Genomic DNA, 23079 nt, shown 5'->3' with positions numbered 1-23079 from the left:
TGTGTGTGTGTGTGTGTGTGTGTGTGTGTGTGTGTGTGTGTCTGTCCGTGTCTATGTCTCTGTCTGTACAGATACATGAATGTGTGAGGGAGAGGGTTGGGTTCTGTCTTCAACCCAACTACTATTGAGGATTTTCCTCTCCTCTGTGAATGCTAGCACAAGGGTTAAGTGAAGTTAATTCAGGGCATCACAATGGAGATGCTGTGAAGTTGCTATGACACAGTACGACAGGGAGCATGTAGAGTCATTATGAAGTACTACCACTGTGACATAGTAGCGTTACTATGAAGCATCACTACTAGAGTGCAGCACAGTTACTATGAAGTGTTCCTGCTGAGACACCATAACGTTACTATGAGGCATCACTACTGAGGTGCACTTACAATGAAGCATTGCTACTTACATGCCATAGAATTTCTATGCAGTACCACTACTGAGCTGCAGTTCTACAAAGCATTACTGCTGAGATGCTGTAGAATTACTATGCAGTACCACTACTGAGGTGCCATTGCTACAAAGCGTTACTACTAAGATGAAGCAGCTGAATATATTTCCAATTTTAGTCCCCAGATCTGAAAGACAGGCTGAGATCAAGTAAATGTTAGATTTATGAATCTCTTGTTTCTGGCAGGATTTTTTTTTTCTGAATCACTTGTTCAATTTAGGTCCTCCCCCCGCCCCGCTCCCCGCCCTGTGACTTAGTGCTACTATATTGCATTTCCCCTTTCATGATTCAAAACTTCCTCTATTTGTAACTACTCTCCTAAGATGAAAATATGTACAATTACACACACTTTTCTCCATTAACCTCCAAGGTCTTTTCTAGTGTTCAATTACTTGATGATCTTCCTCCCAAGGTTCCTCACAATATAAATGCCCTACCCAGTAAATCTCCCACATAATAGTCTTGTCCTTTGCTAAGAATGATACTGAGGAGGAACAATGAGAGATGGTTTTTTGGTTTTGGTTTAGGTTTTGGTTTTGGTTTTGGTTTTGGTTTTGGTTTTGGTTTTGGTTTTGGTTTGGTTTGGGTTTTTTGTAGTTGTTGCAGTTGTTGTGTTGTTTTAGAATAATTAATTATCACTTGTAGTTAGCATATCAGTGCATGTATGTATGTATGTATGTATGTATGTATGTATGTAAATGTTGCAGCTAAATTGTGTGAGAGTAAGTAAAGCTGTAGACTCCTATAGTTTGAAGCACATTTCCCACAGTCTATTAATTTATGCAATAACCCTTTGCTTCCCAGAATATATAAAGCAGACTTCTATTTTATTGTGCAACTACATTTTTTTTCAGTTATTATTAAGCATTTGAATCCATACAGGAAGACTGACAAAAAATAACAAGAAAACATGGAGTTAATATTAGTTGCACCCTTGTAAATGCCAGACATTCTTTCAAATGTTAGTGATGATTTTACATAGTAGATATCCTATACTCAGTTTTCAAATAAGGAAATTGGAGCCCAGAGATATAAAGCAGCTTCTCTAGGTTCACAGATCTGATAATTAAAAAAACTCAAACTCAGGCCAAAGAAGTGCTGGTTTTTTAGTAGANTATAGACAGCGATAGAGATAGATAGATAGATAGATAGATAGATAGATAGATAGATAGATAGATAGATAGAGATGGATGATCAATGGATACATGAATCTGTAAATAGATACATGGATAATAGATGGCTAAATAAATATATGGTAGATTAAAGAAAAAGAGACTATATGAGTAAATAGATTTATTTACTGCATTTTCTATTATTGGGCCAATAATAGAAGCTGGCTCAGAGATTGCTAAGCAAGTCTCATCTCTCCATGTAGACTCTAGTAGCAGAGACTGATTGTGAACTGACAAATTATAGTACTCAGAGATGGATATTAGCGTGTAGGCAGGAACAAAAGTACTCAGAGGGAACATTAGCATATTGTTTCCAAGGAATAAATGTGACACTTTTCATACACTTGCCACGTTTCTTAAGCAGAAGATAATACTGTTAGAAAGGGGAAATTAGCATATTTGAGAAAAAGAGAAGGATCAAAGCATCATAGAGTTCTTTCCTGAACATATCTTCAAGTGCTCAGAAATATTCCTAATTAAATACAACTCAGCAGAGCTCCACACCAAGCTAAAGATGATTAGATTTCCCACATCTGGCCACACTGAAATAACATCGTAAAACGCACCCTTGAGAGGGTGCTTTTCTGGCTTTACCACAGTTCAGAACATGGCATCCAAATGCAAGCTGTACATCAATGACTGCCTAGCTGGGTCCGAGTTTTATACATGCTCAAATGCTTAGGTCAAGGTGCTGTGCCTCTTGACATAACACACCATGGAATCACCAAGCCATCTGTCTTAGTTAGGGTTTTACTGCTGTGAACAGACACCATGACCAAGGCAAGTCTTATTAAAAAAAAAAAACAAACAAAAAAAAACATTTCATTGGGGCTGGCTTACAGGTTCAGAAGTTCAGTCCATTATCATCAAGGCTGGAGCATGGCAGTATCCAGGTAGGCATGGTGCAGGAGGAGCTGAGAGTTCTACATCTTTCTCCAAAGGCAGCTAGTGGAAGACTGACTTCCAGGCAACTAGGGTGAGGGTCTCAAGCCCACACCCACAGTGACACACCTATTCCAACAAGGCCACACCTCCAAATGGTGCCATTTCCTTGTCCAAGACTATACAAACCATCACACCATCTCTATTCACAAAGTTCTTCAGCCACGACTTAGAAACCATTGGTCAAAAATATGGCCCTCTACACAAAAGAAAATCCCACTCCCATATTTGCTTTTTATTATTTTGTTTTAGACTCAATTCACAGGGAAGCACTCAGTTTCTCAGAAGAGCTAGATGTCAGTTTGTGTCTGTGTTTTTCTTACTACCAGAAATATATGATGAATTTTTTAAGCTTTTCCAAGACCTGTCTCATATACTTATTGTGAGACATGTATTTAATGCACACAAAAGAAAGAAAGAAAGAAAATAACCCTTGCACTAAGTAGGTATACTATAATATACATATGTATGCACATATATATTCATATACATAAATGTCAACATTCAAATGTAATAAGATTAAAGCAACAGAAATGCATAAAGCCATCATAAGAATAAAGGGATCCATTCTCATCGCAACAATACAATTTCATGCTCTTAAAAAGAACTTAGTCTTCCATTATTGTGTTGAAATTGTCCCAGGGTTTGAATTATGATGATGCTTGCAAATATCTCATCTTATGTTTTCTTTATTCTCAGGATTTTACAGCCATGTTTAGTGTGTGCAAATAAACAGCATGTCACTCTGCCACACTCAAGGGCTTTCCTGTCACCAGCAAGTGTGCAGCTTACACTTTGAAAGACAGCTGGGTGCATGCTACTTAGAGTCAGCATTTTATCAATTTTAATATATTCTTGTAAAGTGATAAGCAAAAAAAAAAACATAAAATAGTCGCAATCATCTCCGTGCAGAAAAAGACTTGGTTCACGTGTGACTACATGGGGCCTTTTCAAAGCTGAGAACCGTTACTCAAGACAGGGACCCCTTCAGGCATTCCCCACTGCTCCAGCATTACCAGCTCACACAGTGAGTGGGGAGTTGACAGATCTTTTTGCTACCATGAGTTCCTGTCCTTTCACCCAGAGGAAAACAGACCAGCCATGTGTCTCGTTTCTCGACTAGTTAGAAAAGTAGGATGGGATCATTTTAAAAGCACTCATCATTAATGAATCCTGAAACAAATAGCTTTCTGTGTTGAGCTAGGTCCCAGCTGATTGAATCCCTATTTTTTTATTTTGGAAAAAAAAAATCGATGAATGAGAATGTTCCTAAAGTTCTTTTCTGAGACAACAATCTGAGCTACTTAAATGTACTAAGGTATCATAACTCATACCTTCCCTATCATTTACTCCTTGAAAAGATCATCTAGCTCGCAACACAAACGAGAGATGTCACTTAGAAACCTGGGCGTGCCATGGACAACCCATGAAGCAGGCTACCTCTTTGTGACCCAGCAGTGCTTCAAGATGCTACTCAGCAACAAACTCAGTCAAGTTAAGGTCAATATGATCTCCACAAGAAAAGCTTGATTGGTCGGTTAAGGGGAAGGAGAAAGCAATGAAATTGTAATTAATCTCATAGAAGAAAAACCTGGAAAAATAATCTCTGAGCATTGGCAGTTCACAGGAATAGTGCATACATACAGTGTGTAAAATTCATTCCTAGGCCAGGTGGCTCCTCTAGCTGATGGCCTGGCAAGATAAAAATGTAACTATGTCACACATTGTGAGCAAATTCACGTAGGCAGTACAATTCAAATTCCTTTTGGGGGGGATTCTCAATCACGCCAAAAATAGATCATACTAGAAATAGCATTTTGATATCTCTCTATGTGACATAGCTAAGGTATTGAAATTTCAGAATGTTTCCGAGTTTAAAGGTTGGTTCACTAAGCAGCCACGACTTTGCTATGTTTCCAATAAATCAGCCAGCTTAAAGGTGTCCTAGTATTTACTACTGCACGAGATTGCTAACACAACAAGCATACAGTGAATTAGTTGTTGAGCTCATTTCTTTTCCAGGTTCCTGAATGGAAACATGCACTTATATATTCATCTTATAGGAAACACAGCTCTTATGGTGTTTCATAAGAATTTCAAAAGTAGTTATAAATTGTTTGATTTTTTTATATTGATGTCAATAAGTATTAAATATTTTAAATCAGACAGATGTAAATGTTTGCAGAACTTGGATGTCCATTCTTCTCGATAGACTTAAGTCACTCCCATGCGCGTTCCCAGTACCCTCTGAATGACCACCACAATGCTTAAAGATAAATAATGAGCCACTCCAAGTCTGTCCTAAAGTCTTTCACCTCATTAAATAAAAGCAAATACTACAAAATATAAAACCAAGTCCTTGAGACTGACCAGCTGGCCTCAGAGGTCGGTGAACCAACTACTAAACAGGAAAATCTGGTGGGATGGCACACACCTTTGATCCTGCCGCTTGGAAGTAGAGACGGCAGGACTAAAGGCAACAGTTAGCCTCTGTCCTTCTACCGCATAGGGCATTCTAGACCAGCCCGTGCTCCATAAGGGCCTCTACAAAACCAAAAAACAACAAAAGCCCATAGAAGTTTTAATGTGGAAAAATAAAGAAGTGTTTGGATAAACAAATCACACTTTCATTTGAAAGCAACTGTCCACGTTGTAATAAATCATCTTGGAAGAAATTGCAAAGTAATTACCAACAAACCAAAAGGAGGTTTCTGTGGTCAATATTTCCTCTTGTCTTTTATTTACTTGAAAATTGTGTTAGCTATACACACTAAGATAAATGCTTAATAACATTCTGACTAGTGACTATCAGTGATCAGGTGAATAACCAAAAGAATGTACTAATCAGGGAAACTCGTTTGTTTTCTTGGGCTTTAGTCAGACATAAAAATTCCCTCTACCCAAAGGCTGTGTAAACTGTTTCCCTTTAATCCTCTTTTTCTTTTTAATCCAGACTTGGGGACATAGCTGCATAAATTGTCTTTCTGGCTTACTCTGGCCATTTTGTAAACCTGTCTTATCTGTTTGGGATTCACACCAACTGTGTCCTCACAGGCAGGCAGCAGTGACAACTGACCAAATTGATAAATTGAAACTTTTTTCCCTCAGCCCATACCCGCCTACTGAAGGCAAGGGATTGAGTTAAACACACTGTCTAAAATGTCCGAAGCTGTGTATTTGCAATCATGATTCTCAAGCTTAACTGTTGTCCTCTCGAGGTCTAATAGATTTCTCCCCTTTTATAGTTCATATTGGTGCATCTTGAGTTCTTATTACCCTTGTGCTATGAAAAGAAATCTTCCCCATGGAGGAGGCGGTTGTCTTCACCACTCTAGATGTTCTGATAATATTTGAGCTTCACCCAGGTGCTATTTATATCTTCTGTCATTTTCCCCACCCCTCAGCACTTAATACAAATAACTAGGCAAAAAGCCATTGCACTTAAATCTTGTAAAATGGGGTCTTACTATCTATGCCTTCAGTGTCAGCTAAGAGGGCAGTGTCCTTTAAAAGGTCCTATGACATCTAACTGCAACATTATTCACGTTAATAGCTCCCTTCTTCCAGCCTAGAGAATTCCTACAGGGCTTGTCTTCAGCAGTTCTTGGTTCACTTGAAACAATGATAGTGTTCCCAGTCACTTGCCCATGCTGTCATGTTCAAAAGACCAACTTGAGTCTCAAAAGCTCAAACCCTAATCAATTTATGTGTATTCTATTTACATACTTGCAGGTACATATCTTGCATGTCATATTTACAGGTATATATCTAGTGCTATGCTTAGTAAAAAAAACTCATTATAATAGACTTTTTTTTTCAGTTAGTAATAAGAGCACCCTCCAGAAAAATTGTGCTAGGTCAAAGTTCATTTCTTCACATCCTTGTCCATACAACATATGCAAATTACCGTTCTTAATTTTAAAATGAAGTATGTTGATCGATACTTCTTTGATTGTACGAAAGAGAGATCGCTTCTCTTCCTGTGCATGGATTTAGGGAACATTTGTGTTTTATTACTTAAGCACATCTATCACTGGTTCACTGTGCTGATGGACTTTTAAGAGAGCAGCCCGTGGAAGACTAGGCAACTCCACGGCTACACTGTGGACACTCTGCAGACGGATTCCTTTCCTTGGGCAGGGTTTGAAATACAGAGACGTAAACTCTGGACACCTGCCCTTGAGATCCCACTCCTTTCTGACTTGCACTGATGAATCCCCTCTCCACCTCGAGATGGCAAGCATCGCTCTAAGCCTTTGAAAGCCAAAGCCTTAAGCTTTTGAACGAAAACATTGAATGAAGTTTAGAGAGTTCAGAGTATGAGAACGGGGTATCCGTTAGCTTTGATTATTTATTTGTTTCAGCATCATTTACCTAACAATCTATTCCTTGTGTCTAAATTTCAGGATTTGAATCACTGTTGACGCTTAGTAGGGGTTATACTCAGGTGGAGAAAGCTTCCCTTTATTGTGATTTTTAACTTTCTTGATTTCATTTTTTTTTTTTTTTTTAGGTAATACATTTACTCTTTCAGGTGAAATTTAGAAATTCCACTTTTAATATTTAACTTACTATTAGGTCTTTCCCATCTTTAGCCCCCCTAACTCAAGCCATCTAATCCACCCTGTGTCCTAACATAGACTAATCTCATCTTGAAGTTCAGTTATGAACATAAATAATAATGATGATGACATTGTCTTATTTACCATATCTTCTAGACGTTGCAGACTCTGGATTCTTTGTCTGTAATTTATATAGAGAGTTTAGTTGTTGGAGGGGATTTCTGATTAGTGCTATGATGACGATGATAATGATGATGATGATGGTGATGATGATGGTGATGATGATGATGATGATGATGATGATGATGTTTGAGACACAATCTCCTGTATCCTAGGTTGACTTTGAACTCGCTGTATAGCCATATATATGACTTAAGCATCTGATGTTCCTGCCTCATGATTAGCATCTGCCACCAAGGTTGTATGTGATACCGAAGATAGGACCTAGGGCAGCTTTCATGTTAGGCAAGCACCCTACAAAGCGGCATCAACAGCAGACCCTTGATTTTGACTTTTTTTTTTTTTAAATACAGTTTTCACATCGTCTGTCAGGCTGGCATGAAGCCTGCAGTACACCCCAGGCTGACTTCAAACTCTCAGCCACCCTCTTATCTCACTCTTACAAGTATTGGAACTGACGGACAAGAGCACCCTATGTTGGGGTTTTTACTAGGGTAGCAATGCTATGAGTCCCTGGAGGAAACAAATGAGCTCTCTCCTTGTCTTCTCAGAGTGTGGAAGGGGAGCATCATGAGAAAGCTGTGGAACTTCTCAAGGCTGCTAAGGACAGTGTGAAGCTGGTGGTCAGATACACCCCAAAAGTCCTGGAAGAGATGGAGGCTCGTTTCGAGAAGCTGCGGACAGCTCGGCGTCGGCAGCAGCAGCAGTTGCTCATTCAGCAGCAGCAACAGCAGCAGCAACAACAACCACAACAAAACCACATGTCATAGGTGAGATCACTCACTGTCCTCCTCCCCGTGTACAAGCGCCTGACGTCCTAAAGGTATCCTCCCTGGTCAGCCAAAATAAAATTGCCAGGCATAATAAACACCCAAGGACAATGAATCGAAAGAAAGATGATGGCGTTCGAAAAAGTAAACAGGTTGTCCTATTTCCACGAGTCATTCCGCTGCCGTCTCCGCATATGGAAGGTATTTTTGGAAAATATAAATGCTATGGGAGAGGTACCTGCTAACTCCAGGATGCCTGTTTATAAACCATGATGATGCATTTATTTTTGCCAGATCTATACATGAATGGCAAGGCGATTCTAGTCCCCACTCATCCCCTTAGCTAGTCACTTTCACAAAGTATACAAACTGCACAACTCTATGGTGCTGTTCCTGGCTGTATGTACTTTAGATTAGAAAGATACAGTGGAGCCGGGCGTGGTGGTGCACACCTTTAATCCCAGCACTCGGGAGGCAGAGGCAGGCAGATTTCTGAGTTTAAGACCAGCCTGGTCTACAAAGTGAGTTTCAGGACAGCCAGGGCTACGCAGAGAAACCCTGTCTTGAAAAAAAAAATTAATAAATAAAATTAAAAAATAAAAAATTTAAAAAAATTAAAAAAAGATACAGTGGATTAAGAAGTGTGTTCCTCAGGAAGAGTACAAAGACAAAATAAAGTTACCGCAGCATGAGAAACTGAAAGGTTTGAATTCTATCTGACTCTCCCGCCTTCTTCCAAATCCCACTTCACAACCGAGAGTGATATATCAAATTTTGTGGATATTTTCAAGAGAACTGAAGAAAAATGTGTTAATATCAAAAGTCCTCCCTCCCTTGAAGTGTCTACTATGTGTCAGTGACACCCTCATGATATACCCTTCATTCCCTGAAGAACCTTTCAAGAAATTTACCATTAAAGACACACCTTTGGGATGAGCAGTCTGACGCTTCCATCAGCCACCATTAACAAGTGGCTTGGAATCGGGGTTCTCCTCTTGCCACTATCAGATCCTCTGAAGTCATTTTTATATGTTTTTCCAAACTATTCATTGGAAAAGATCAATTCTATCAGAATGCATTTGTGTACCAGGATGTCTTTAAGTGTGTCTTGGGAAGGACAGTCACATGTTCTTGGGAAAGTGGCAACAAATGTTGGGTGATTTTCAGTTTTCCTTTATTAGCTTATTGTTTGCTTAGCAGAAATATTGATTGTGACATGAGGCATGCCTCTTTTTTAATGACACTTGTGAAAAAAGAAAAGCTATATAGTGAGTGTTTGGGGTTGTTGGTCCTTCTTTTGTTTTTAAGTATATTTGGGGACTGGAGAGATGGCTAAGAGTACTTAATGTTTTTCCAGTGGACCTGGGTTTGGTTCCCAAAACTCACATCAGAGAGCTCACAAACACCTATAATTCTAACTCCAGGAGTTATGATGCCCTCTTCTGGCTTCTGGTGGTACATCACATACATAGTACACATGAGCATTAGACACACGTGGACGCACACACACTCGTACAACACACAGTATAGATAGATAGATAGATAGATAGATAGATAGATAGATAGATAGATAGATAGATAGATAGATAGATAGATAGATAGATAGGTAGCTAGGTGGATGGATGGATGGATGGATAAATACATATAATGACAAAATACAAATACATTCATACATATATTTTTTAAAATTATATTACATTTTTAAAAGTATATTAATCCAATATCAGATGTCTTTGTCTTTTGGCACAGCTGCATACAGGTACTGTCCAGTGAGCTCCAGAGGTAACCTTATCTTCATGAGGCTACATTCTGCTAGGAGAGGATAATGAATAAATAAGCAAGAAAATAAGTCAACGTCCTTTTGAGAACAGTACTTTCAAAAGTTAAAACAAGGCTGTTTGAACGGAGGCTTAGACACAGTTGTGAGTGAAGACCCTCAGAGGACGTAGCAGCTGAGATGAAGCCGAGTGCCAAGGAGAAGCCCCCAAAGAACTAATCAGAGAAAAGAGGCAGAATGGTAGCTTATGAGCTCTTTGATGTTTGAACAACAAAAAGAGAGCCTAGAGAGCTGAGAACAATGAGTAATAATAACGATAGTGGTAGATTATGAAGTCAAAAGGACATGTAGGGACTGGGTACAGAAAGCCTAGCAACACTCTAAGAGAAATGAAATTTTTTGCAATGGGAGACAAGGTGTTTAAGCAAAAGGGTGGCATGATTTGATTTATGTGCCATTAAGATAATTTGGCTTCCTGCTTTTGTGTCCCTTGTCTTCCTACTGGATTCCCTGTCCAGTTTCAGCACAAGTGGTGGTTTGGGGGTAGGGGGATTGTTGCCTAATCTTACTGCAACTTAATTTGCCATGCTTATTAGTTGATATCCCTGGGAGGCCTGTCATTTTTTCTGAGGGAAAAGGAGAAAGATCAGATTGGGAGAAGAGATGGGGGTGATAGAGGAGGTGTGGAGGGGGGACAGAGGAAGGGAGGGGAACTGTGGTCAGGATGTAATATATGAGAGAATAAATTAAATTAAAAGAATAATTTGGCTTCTGTGACAATGGAGAATTAGAGGGTTATAAATGAAATAGAGAGAGAATGAATGGCTTAGAATAGAATGATGTGGTTGAAACAGACACCATTAATAGATACCATTAATAGGCAAGTCATTTAGCCTAGAGCCTTCTCTTTAGTTACCTATTCTGTACCACCAGAATCCTATCAAAAGTCCTTTGAATAATAGAGGAAATCTCTGATTTTCTAATCAATCCTTTACATGCTTTCTGCTAGTACTATTGTTTCTTCTATCCCTGGTAATACAAGCTATTCATCCCTCTTCTCCCAAATGATTTATGACATTAGCCCTCAGTAAATTTGCTCAGGGGTGTTTTGAAAGAAACAGGTTGATCTCTTAGATCTTACTGAAAACTGCCATGTTTTGCTCCTCCCATTATCTTTGGAAATACACAGTTTGGTCATATGTAGTCATTTGTGTTTCTATTCCCTGTTCAGTCTTTATTAAGTCGCCTCAGGATTTCCTAGGGTCCACTAGCAAGACTTACATATTTAATCAGAAAAAAAAAATCTGTCCTATTTGTTGTGTACATAGGATGTGGTAGAGTTATGTTTGGTTGAACATGACCTTTGTATCTAAGCCCATCAAGAGAGCTATTGTAGAACACAGTATCTACCCCCTTGAGATTAAATGGTAGTGATCATTTCAAGAACAATCAAGACCTACCATAGGCATGTCACCCATGGATTTTATGGTGAATTCAGTCAAAAGGACCTACATTAGCTCTTGCTTAATTTTTAATTAATTTGATCTTTAGAAGGTCAAAAAGGACTTAACAATACTTAATAATTTATACTAGTTGATTTTAAAATTTTTTTTCAGGCTTACCAAATCTATTCAACTGAAAACAAATCTTGAATTTTTTTTTGTCGACATTCAAAGACCAGATAATCAAAATACTTGTCAGAACACCATCTCACTATGTATCAAATGAAATAGAACATGTAATGCTTTCAAAATAAGTAGTATGTGCTGAGAATATAGATATTATGAAGTAACTACAAATGGAAAGCAGATAAAAAAGGAAACCAGATTGAATGCAAGCTATACAGGGGGGATTGTCTTTTTATACCTTCTTGAGTTTTAAATTCTGCTGAACTAAAATTTGTTTTTCATTCTCACTTCTGTGTTTGTTAAGTGAGAAGACTACATTCCATTTCCAAAATGCAAAAATAGGAATATTCTGCCGTTACATTAAAGAAATCCAAACAGAAAATATGGTTATAGGGCTGGCCATCACATAGCATGCTTTTGAGAAAGTGCTATGTTTATTCAGCTTATGTGGATTTGTTTAGTGATAAAACGTGACTTCATGGAGGCATTTGGATTTTCACTCTGATTTTTGAGGAATAAAAAAAGAAGAGGAACACTAACACTTTTTCAGACATTAATATTCCAAAAAGAATCCAGAGACCAACGCCTGATCCTGCCCTCCATTGTAGGGCAAGGAGAGGATGAAGAACTCATCATCTATGAAGCCACCACAAATGAACATGGTATCTGGCATTTGTCAGCTGCCTCACTGACCCTTCCCCCTGCCCTGTAAACCTCTGTTTCTTTTACTTTGTCACTTCTGAAATATTTCTCTACCTCTTGTTAGTAGCAAGGAATTGTTGACAAAAACACTGACCCAGACACTGAGAACAGTAGATCCCAAAACACTGACCTAGACACTGAGAACAGTAGATCCCACAGGCCAACCTGAGAAAAGTTGCCATAAGGAATCCAGAGTCCCTCAAGCAGAAAATCAGAGCAGATATAATGAGAATGCTAATGTTTATGACACAATTAATACCAGTGAGAACTCTCCTGAATGACTCACACATGTTAAACAACTTTCCCAATAATCTCATGATGGCTGGATCCATTTTCATTGTATTCTAAGTTACAAGAGAGATGCATATTTATTTTTGAATATATGCAGTTTTACACTGGCAAATGACAGGGCAGAATGCAGACAAAACAATATGGAGTTCAACACCTCTTTGTCCTGACTACACTGAAGCATGATGTCACTGCTCATTGTACCAAATGTTTGCTGATTCTACCTCGTATTCTGGAACTTCCGGGAGACTTGATTTCACACTGCTTAGAGTTAACCATGTCCAATTCACCCTCGCCAATCACCTCCAAAGTGGGACACCATCTTAACTCTTTACAAGAATGATTGCTCGTTTTTCCTTTTCTGTCACAAAAATTTACTCTAAAGTTAGTGCTTGTAACACAATCTCAACATCGTATTATCCTGTAGGTTCCAATGCAATTGCCGTAAAATGTCAATGACATTTTTGACAAAAATTATAAACAATAATCCCAAACTTTTCAAGCCACCACACTCTCAAGTACTTCAAACAAAATCTAGAGTAAAAGCAAACAAACAAACTGGAATTATCCTACCTCGCACCTTCAAAGTGTATAGCCAGCGTAAACCAAATAGCATGGCATAGGAGGAACCGCTGTACTGCTGTCCCACAATGACTGCCCTAAACAATAAATGATGTATCTACCAACTTCTCTGCACTGTTTAGCCTTTGCTGTCCTTTTTAACCTTTTAGCCATTTGAGGAGCCAAGAGATCTCTTTTTGGTTTACAACTTCACTTTCCCAATAGTTCATGATGATGAGCTTATCTATCTATCTATCTATCTATCTATCTATCTATCTATCTATCTATCTATCTATCTATCATCGCTCCCTCTTATCTTAGTTTGGGAGATAATCATCTAAGTGCTTTGGCTGCTTTTTGATTAACTGTCTATGGCTTGCTATCAATAGCTTGATTTCTTCAACACGTTTTTGATCTTAGCCCTTCATCAGATGCATGATTGCGAGTATTTTCTCCCAGTTTCTCGTTGCTTCCTTACTTCACGGTTTCCTTTGCAGTGAAGGAGCTTTTTTTGTTTCAAACAATTCCATCTGCCCATTTTTCCTGTTCACAATGTATATGTCATGTATGCATAACCCAGGTTCAACATGTGAGAGAAAACCTGTCGTGTGTCTCTCTAGGTCTGGTTCACTTGCCTTTTCACCATTATCAAATCCTCACTCCACTTACAATCCAAGTTACCCACTAATATGTGTTCCAGCATATCCACTGATCCTACAAGATAAAAGATACCTATATCAAAGCAGGGATGGGGAGAATAATTTTAAGGAGCACAATTGCCCCTCTGAGAGCTGATATGCTCGAGAAAATTCATGCTAAAATAAAAATGAAGTTTGTGCATGGAAAAGTAAGGTGTCTTGGTGGATAGAAGCACGAGTCACAATACCCTGCTGGTTTTCAGTCTCACACTTTTAACCACTGAATTATTTTCACCATGTGTAAGCCTACAGGCATAAGTTTGATTTCTAGAACCCACAAGGAGATGGAAGAAGAAAACCAAAACCAAGCCCACAATCTCTCTCTCTCTCTCTCTCTCTCTCTCTCTCTCTCTCTCTCTCTCTCTCTCTCTCTCTNTCTCTCTCTCTCTCTCTCTCTCTCTCTCTCTCTCTCTCTCTCTCTCTCTGTAAATCCACTTAAAGCGAATCATGTATCCTCTGAGTAAATGATGAGATGGCTCCTCCCAGGAGTTACCATGACCCTTGTTTTATTTGCCTGCTACTCTCTAGCTACTGGTGAACTTCAGGGTATATTAGAAACTCACTCTGAAGATGAAAACTGCTTTTGGATTCCCATTCCTTTATGACGTGTGATTATGTGATAATTTGGCTACTTAAAAAAAAAAAAAAATCAAGCCGGGTGTGGTGGCGCACGCCTTTTATCCCAGCACTCGGGAGGCGGAAGCAGGCAGATTTCTGAGTTCGAGGCCAGCCTGGTCTACAGAGTGACTTCCAGGACAGCCAGGACTACACAGAGAAACCCTGTCTCAGGAAGAAAAAAAAAAATCAGTCTCTAGCTCTGTCACTATAGGAAGCCATCAATCTAAAATTCAGTAAAAGGTCCTCGTGAGGAGATGAAGAAAGAGAGAGAAAATAATGCAAACTCACTAACACGTGTCCATTTGCGAACATCTCATAATACATTTCAGTCAGGACAATGCTGCTGCTGTTGCTGCTGCTGCAGTGGTTAGAAGGTTAAATGCAATCCGGCTCCCCCACCCCACCCCACGCAGGTAGGCACCTTGAGAAGAGCCACAGCAGTTTCTCATGTGTCTGCTGTTTACTCTGTACCCCCCCCCCCAGCTGCTGGCACATCGCTAGAAGATGTACAGCCAGAGAGTGGGTGCAAAGTAGGCAGAACAGTTTTTCTAAAACCTGCTTTGCATATTTTGGGGGGGGCATTAATTGAAATAAAAATAGCATCTTTAAAAAAATAAAGATCTGGAGAAGTGACTCTGCACTAGTGGATGAGTGACAGTTCCGAGGGAGGTGTCTGCGCGAGCAGCATCCCCAGATGGGATCCGAAGAAGGACACTGCCTGTTGTATCAGACTGACTTTGGGGGAAGGCCTGGATTTCTTCTTCACAACAGTGATATTGGTGCTCCCACCTGGTGAGCGACAGGCTTTGCAGTCTCCTATCTCAGCAAAGGCATTACTAAATGCTCTCCTATTAATTATAGCTACAGTATGAATGGCATTTGTATTTGTGTGTGTGTGTGCCTTCCTGGAGTGAATTAGAACAATCTAGAACTGATAGGAGAAATGTTAAATATTTGAACTTTTTCCAACCTGAAATTCTTTATTTCATTTTTGTGGAAATGCTGTGGTTTCTTCTACCTTCTTCATCAGTTACTTCCTTCATAACATTTTTTTTTTTTTTTTTTTTTGCCCCCATGGGCGGACAGGGCGTATGAATGATAACACTCAAATAACCCCAGCCATCCTCACTGTGGGTGTGGACGAGAATGGTTCTGTCTCTTTCTTAAGACTGTTAAGACTGTTGTGATGTAACTTCATGACCAAAAGCATCCTGAATCATAATCCATTGAGGGAAGCCAAGGCAGGAAATCAGATGGACCAAAAGGAGCCTGGAGGCAGGCGCTCATTCAGAGGTCGTGGAGGAGTGCTGTTTGGTGGCCTGCTTTCCTGCTTGCTCAGTCTGCTTTCTTATACCACCCAGGGCAGGGGCCACTAGCCCAGGGATGGTAACACCCACAACAGTCTGGGCCCTCCCCCACCAGCCTTTCAGCCTACTCTACAACCTGGTCTTTTAGAAGCATTTTCTCTGTTGAGATTCTCTCCTCTCAAAGGACTCTACTGTGTCAAATTGGTGTAAAACTAGACAGCACACCCACCTCATACATTTGAATGCTTGGTTCCCATTTGTCTCCCCCCCCCCCTCCGCGCGCCCTCCTGTGACCTGTTTGTGGATAAAATGAAAACTCTCAGCTACTGCTCCAGCTTCATACTTGCCTGCCTGCCTGCTAAAATACTCTCTCCAAAGTTGGTCAATGCCCTCCCCCCCTCCCCCGTTACTCTCCTTTATAAGATGCTCCGGTCATGGTGTCTCTTCACTGCAATGGAACAATAGTAACTAAGAGACTCACACAGTGCATGCTCTTGATATTGTGATTTACAGTTTAAAAATGAATACTAATCACTGAATTCTCTCCACTCTCTTCCCACCCCACACTACCCTACCCCCAACTCCGTCCCATTTCAGGCCCTCGAAGAAAAGCAGGCAGGTCAATCATCCACCAGTCACAAATTTGGAACCCGTGCTCCGGAATCCCAGCACACAGAAAAAGGGAAAGAAAATACCAGGAATGACACCTGTCACAAAGCTGTGAACACGTGGTGTATCCATTCTTTACCAAGGCAATTCAGCATCTTCCTCCTCTGGGCACCAGCCACCCCCGTTCATTGCTTTTTTACGTACTCAGACCTTTTCCATTCATGTCAGTGGAAACGCGCAGTGTATTGAGGGAGAGAAGTATTCCAGTCTGCAGACTGAAACAGTGTAAGAATAAAGTCCGTGACTTTTGAACAAATCACCTGGGCTAGGATTAAGTGAATCTTTGGTTTAAGTCTCCTCCAGAGATTAACAAACCCTTCATTAGGCTATCATTCAAACTGCATCAGTTCAAGGTTGTGGCCACGTGAAAGGAACCTACACATTGACCTCTGCTCTCACCCCTTCCACAGTCTATGTTGCTGAGCTGTCTGAATTGGTATTTGATTTAGTTACAACCTCCATTTTCCTCCTGAAAACGCCAAGTTCTTATCCTACATAATCTGTTCTGAACTTGGAAACAGTTGGCTTTTTATTTTTTCATTTCTACCAATTTACAAACGCATTAGCTGAAGTTTTGTTTTGGGGTTTTTTGTTTGTTTGGTTGGTTTGGTTTGGCTTGGTTTGGTTTTTTGTTTTTTTTTTAGAATATTTTACACCAACTTTTAATTTATTAGCAGTTAAGGTTGGAACTTAATGCTATCCTTTTTTAAAAAGTCAAGTATTGCCTGTATCTAATATTAATTCAGACAGAATATAATGTATATTTGTTCCACAAAATAGATAAGACCAGAGTATACTTGTTATAACTTGGCTCTTTGTTTACCAAGGGTCACTACTCTGGTAAGAGATTCTCTTGGTTTTATGAATTCCTCCTCACTTGATATACATAACCTGCCCTTAATAATTTCCTGTTAAATTTTATTTATTCATTTCCATTGATGAACTTTGGAGAAGCCTAAACCCATTCTGCACACATTAATGTGCTTTCATAGAAATCAAGTTGATATTTTAAATCTTGGAGATTTATAAAACTGAATTATAACATGTGCACATAGATATTCTCCAAAGGAATGTATCACAGAAAATTTAGATGGGTAACCCTAAATACAAATTTTATATTTTTGACAGTCTAAGATCAAAGGTACTGGCCCTCTTCCGTTGAGGTGTGTGGTACCCACTGATACCAGTATTGTAAATGACAGACACTGCTTTCTCTGAGGGGAAATCTGTTTCATTTTTGCACATTCCCATTTGTAAATAAACAGACATTTTTAGCTTTCACAAAGATCTGTTAGAACCTCCTGTACACACTATATATATATATATATATATATATATATATATATATATATATATATATTTTAATTTAGGGTACATCTAGACATCTAATTTGGTTTTCCATAATGCAATGAATAGGCATTGAAACACCATAAAAGCACAAAAATGTACACACACACACACACACACACACACACACACACACACAAAACTGCAAGCAGATAGATGGATCATCAAAACAGTCCAATATTTTAATATGTCCATTTTTTTTTTCAAAAGCAGAAAATGGTTCCCCAAGATACAAAGAATTTGATACTTCAGATAATCCTCTAGCATAGAAATTTGTGAAGCTCAGCTCACAAGCCATCTTCCTGAAACTAAACAAAACCAATTAGATGTACTCAGCATGTTCTGTCTCACACCGTCGGGTGGTTCTCTTGTCAATAGCAATTTCTTACTGCTTTAGATAGTGCATCGCCCACTGGGTGACAAACAGCCAGAAACCCAAGAGCTACACCAATTTATTTCAACACTATCCTATTGTGGTAACAGATTCCCGTCCTCAAAAACATATCATTTTTTTTTACTAGAGAGAGATTGGGGGAGGGGTCAGCGAAGGCCCAGAATGTTATATAAAATAGGTCGATAAAAGGGACAAGCATGACAAAAAAAAAAAAAAAAAAAAAAATTAAGTGCAGACTATATGAGTATTATTCAGTTTGAAAGATAGTTCTCATTTTTATAAAAAATGTAATAAACATATATTTTAGTTATCATTTAACAAAGATATTAAAGCTATTCAGGAGATGCCACCAAACTCTCAGAAAAGGAAATCTTCTCACCCTTACAATGAGAAAATGGTCATTTCAATGAGTTTCGGTACATTGTATAAATTTGGAGCTTAAGATGAATATATTTTCCCTTAGCTGTTAAGTGTTTAGTTAATACCAAACTTAATATATGATTTCATATCAGTACAAGTATTGTCAGAAGCAACCATGAAGCAATCAGATACTTTATGCTGGTATTTTCTAGAAGTCTTTGAATTTTATGCTTCATTTGTACAACGTGTAGTGCTGATAAATGTTTGCCAGGCTGTTTGTCGAAATGAAGCAATCCATCATACGTACAGAAGCCAAGGGATAGGTTATATGTCTCCATGGTCTTACATACAAATGGCTGGTTCTTTTTAGTGAATTTTAGCTCATTGAAATGTAAGTATTTCTCTAGAATTTTAATCCAAACTGACACACACACCCCTCCAAAGACTTACAGAAACGCCCAGCGCATCTCTGACGTTTCCCTGAAGCAAGATGGAAAGGGAAGAACAAATTCACCATGATTTGTACTGAACTTCTCTATTCCCAAGAGTCACATACAGAGCCTCCAACATGTCTGATGTCATTCATTAAAAGAAAAGACTGCGCTTCCATGCAGCTCATTATAGATAAGATAAATGGGGTGTTAAAAGTTAGGGGAAAGTGGTTGTGACTTTTCAACAAGGACCCAATGAAGTAAATTTCAGTTCCTTCCTTTGATCAAGGTAATAGACAGTGCAAGTAAATCTGTACCTTGTCCCTGCTGTGATTCTAAGTCAAGCACAAAAGGTAAAAGAATTCCTGAATCTTCTCACCGGAGCATTTACATTTCGATTCCGTAGCCATTTGCAACAGAACATCTGCAGGGAGATAATGAGCTTAAATTACAATTGACTTTGGAAGAATAACAGACTACTCGCCTGTTCCTCAATCATGTAATCAATAGGGAATTCTCTAGCACTGAGAGCCACCGCCATCTTTTCAAGACAATGTTAAGATCTAAATAAAAAAAAAAAAGAAAAAATTCTAGCATTCAGGGGTTTGTTAAGAAGGGAGTTTGTCTCTAAAGAACTTGGCTAGAGACAAATTACACCTATTTACAAATGCTGTTCTCAAACGTGACATCAAGCCGATCTTATTTCCTTTTACACAGCTGGACATTCAGGACTACAAAGATGGCACACCTCTTTCAACATCTAGTACTATTTGTAGGTGTGTGAATAAGACTCCAGGTTTCTCACCTTTCAGCTGGGTTTTGCTTATAAGCACTCCTAACCTAGGCTTAAGCTTCAAACAAGATGGAGACACAGATACAGAGCATTCTCTGGGGATTCAGGGCCCCCTGTGAGAAAGACTTTCCATAGCATTCTATCCTTCTTTAGACCCCAAACTCCCTAAGACCAAGTAGTGTGACTATGGTCCTGCAGATGGCGCTGGTACACTCTGGGCACTCAATGATGATTTGTTGAATGGGTGAATTATTGAAGAGGAGGCTAAATTAATTATTTTTGACTTCTGATTAACATATATTAATGGACATTATGATTTTGCATGCCATAGCCAAAGCTAGAATTTCTTCCAAGATACATCCTGGAATCAAATTAAACATCTCAAAGGTTCAAGGACCTTTAAGTCAGAAGCAATGATTGAGAGTTCAGATTTATATATATATATATATATATATATATATATATATATATATAGTTCTTTACAAAAACACATGGATAATTTGGCATGGAGGCTTCAAAAGTAGAATTTTATTTGTAAAGTTTACAGAACATTATGTGTTAGGTTTCTTTTAAGCTGTTACATCGTCAAGCATTATTAGATTACCCTACAATACTTATATTTTTCAAAGGACCCACAGTTCGTTGAAGGCACCACTTCTAAACTTCTGCTCTCAAATGGCTCTTCTGTCATCTTTGACTCCTAGAATATACCTGAGATAAAAATTACTCACGCGACATCTCCCTACCAAACATCTCCATGTATTTATTTGTTTAACAGATATGTCTGTGTTCCCAGTACATGCTAGATTCTAGAAATGCAATGGGAAACAAGTTTAACTGCAATCCCATCCTAAGGTTTACTATGAGGAGCTCTTGTTCTGGCTAACTCGTTTATCATCCCCTGGGCCCTCCTCATACATGCCAGAGTAGCAACAGCAACAAAAGCAAGCCTTCCCTGCATGGCAACCAGTCAATACTTCCTGCATAGACTTACGTGAGCTCGCCTTTCTGAACACAAACACTCATACTTGCCCTATAGTTTAGTCATAAAGCAGAGTTACAACCCAGGGAGGTTGGCAATTTTAAGGGTCTTAGAATTTCATCAGTCTCTACCAGATCAAAGCTCCTCCCTCCAAAACTGTATTCACTGGGCTCCATTTACACACAGGAAACTGAACCACGGATGCATGACTTTGCCAAGATTACCCAATTAGCTGGTAGTGTTGGGGGTTTGAACCCACGAAGTCCAACACAATGGTCCATGTGCCTAAGTGTTATCTGTAGGCTTTTGGGGGGGTCACTCCTACATTAAAATGAATGAGTCATTGTATATAGAAATATCTTTAGTTTGTAAGGTAGTAACTAAAAGATATTAGTAACATTATAACTCATTGTAGCTAACAAATCACATCAGAAACAAGAACAGAATTAGAACTACATCTTATGTGATAGCATACTCTCATGAACTACAATACGTCAAGCCAGGACATGCATTCAAGTTCAGATCCAGAAAATTTCTACTCGGGAAAATGTTTCAATGACTTCAGAATTATTCATGGTCAGCCACTGTGTCTATTTGGTGCTACAAAAAAAAAAAAAAAAAAGTTTTCAAAATAAGAGTACTGAAACCCAGTCAAATAATTGACCCAAGACCATCAGATCTCCTTAAATTAAGGATATGATTAAAAAAAAAAAAAAAAAAAAAAAAAATGGAAAGAACAAAAACCCCTGATTGAAGGGCTTATAAATACACAGTGTGGAGATGAACCAAGAACATTTCATATTTATAGGAAGGATTGACCGATTGTACCATTTCTCAACATTGCATGTACATTGTGTCTCTCCAATTGTTTTTTGCATTGTTTTTATGAAAGAGCTGCAAAATTGTGCAGTGGTTCAACCTGACCAAAGTGGTATTATGCTGCTGGGAAGTAAACATATTAGATACCAGACTGGAAGTACTGTTTTTATTATCACGGGGCACGGGTGTGGGAAGGGGTCATCAATTGCTGAGATGTGCATGCTCACAAGAGAAGTCTCAAATGTTTTCCTGTTCATCACACACAGTGAAATCTTTTTGTGCGGGGATGAGGTTCTGTAAGAGAGAGAGCATGCATTTTTTTCTTTCCTCTTTTGCATTCCACATAAATTCTGAGGGTGGATTTGCAGGGAGGGGCATTGAAGGCATTCTACAGCGGACACCAATTTGGTTTTTGAAATCTCATCTTAGACGTTATCCACCATACCTCTCTAAGTTTTCCTATTGAAAAGTTATTCTGACTTTCAGAATTCTTCAAAAATCTAACAAAAATAATTGTTTACATAAAATAATTGCTTACATAAAAACTGTCAGACTATTAAGATTCTCTAAGCATGAACATTAATATGGTATCAGAAGGGGAGGGCTCTTCTCCACAAATATGAAAGTCATAGATCATGAAACAGTAAGAATAAAATTTGCCTCCAGGTGGTGGTGGCGGCGGCGGCGGCGGCGGCGCACGCCTTTAATCCCAGCACTTGGGAGGCAGAGGCAGGCGGATTTCTGAGTTCAAGGCCAGCCTGGTCTACAAAGTGAGTTCTAGGACAGCCAGGACTGCACAGAGAAACCCTGTCTCGAAAAAACAAAAAAACAAAAAAAAAAAAAAAAAAAAAAAAAAAAAAAAAAAAAAGAAAGAAAGAAAGATACAGTGGATTATTATTGCCACATAGGTTATGATGTAGATGCTAAGAGTCCCATAGCTGAGAAATGGCGTGACATTTTCTTCAACATAGGGTTAAATAACCTATCACTATATCAGACTATGAATCAATTCTAATCTAGCTCCTTGAAATAAGAAGCTTGTGTCTATGTGTGTGTGTGTCTCTGTGTTTGTGTGTCTGTGTGCGTGTCTGTCTCTGTGTTTTTGTGTATGCTTGTGTGTGTGTGTTGATTTGTGTGTGTGTGTCTGTGTGTCTTTTTGTGTTTGTGTATGTTTTTGAATGTGTACGTTTGTGTCTGTGTGCATGCGTCTGTGTGTGCATGTGTCTGTGTGTCTCTCTGTGTGTGTGTGTCTGTGTGAGTGTATATGTCTAGAAGGCTTTGCTATTATTCTAGGAACACTTAGTTTGTGGTATTTAAGCCCAGACTTCATCTGAATTGAAATCTCAGCTCCACACAGTTATAAAGAAGACTTAAATATTGAATAGTTTAATTGAAGAATATAAAGATAAAAGTGGTAATCTTTATCTTTATCTTCATTTGAAATGTGTGTAAATGTGTGTGTGTGTACATGTATGTGTGTGCAGGTATGTGTGGAGGGGTGTGTTTGTAGAGGTGTGTGTATGTGGAGGTGTGTGTGTGTGTGTGTGTGTTCCAGAGGAGAACATCATCAGGGATTTGTACTATCATTCTTTTCTTAATCCTTTGAAACAGTGTTTCTCAGTGAACATAGAGCT

At 38.9% G+C, this 23079-nt stretch overlaps 1 protein-coding gene across 4 annotated transcripts in view; it reads left to right on the top strand.

The window, feature by feature from the left end:
• Lin7a (lin-7 homolog A, crumbs cell polarity complex component) overlaps window positions 1-16578 on the top strand; it is a 156100-nt gene extending 139522 nt beyond the window's left edge. For all 4 annotated transcript variants that reach the window (XM_021205313.2, XM_029542226.1, XM_029542227.1 and 1 more), the window contains 2 exons: window positions 7853-8071; window positions 16248-16578. In XM_021205313.2, the coding sequence (XP_021060972.1) occupies window positions 7853-8071 (219 nt within the window). In that variant the 3' untranslated portion in view covers window positions 16248-16578. The remainder of the gene's footprint in view (window positions 1-7852; window positions 8072-16247) is intronic.
• Window positions 16579-23079: the final 6501 nt, after the last annotated feature.

This window comes from Mus pahari, chromosome 9 (assembly GCF_900095145.1).
Source record: "Mus pahari chromosome 9, PAHARI_EIJ_v1.1, whole genome shotgun sequence".
NCBI lineage: Eukaryota > Metazoa > Chordata > Mammalia > Rodentia > Muridae > Mus > Mus pahari.
This window is presented reverse-complemented; position numbering and strand designations above follow the sequence as displayed.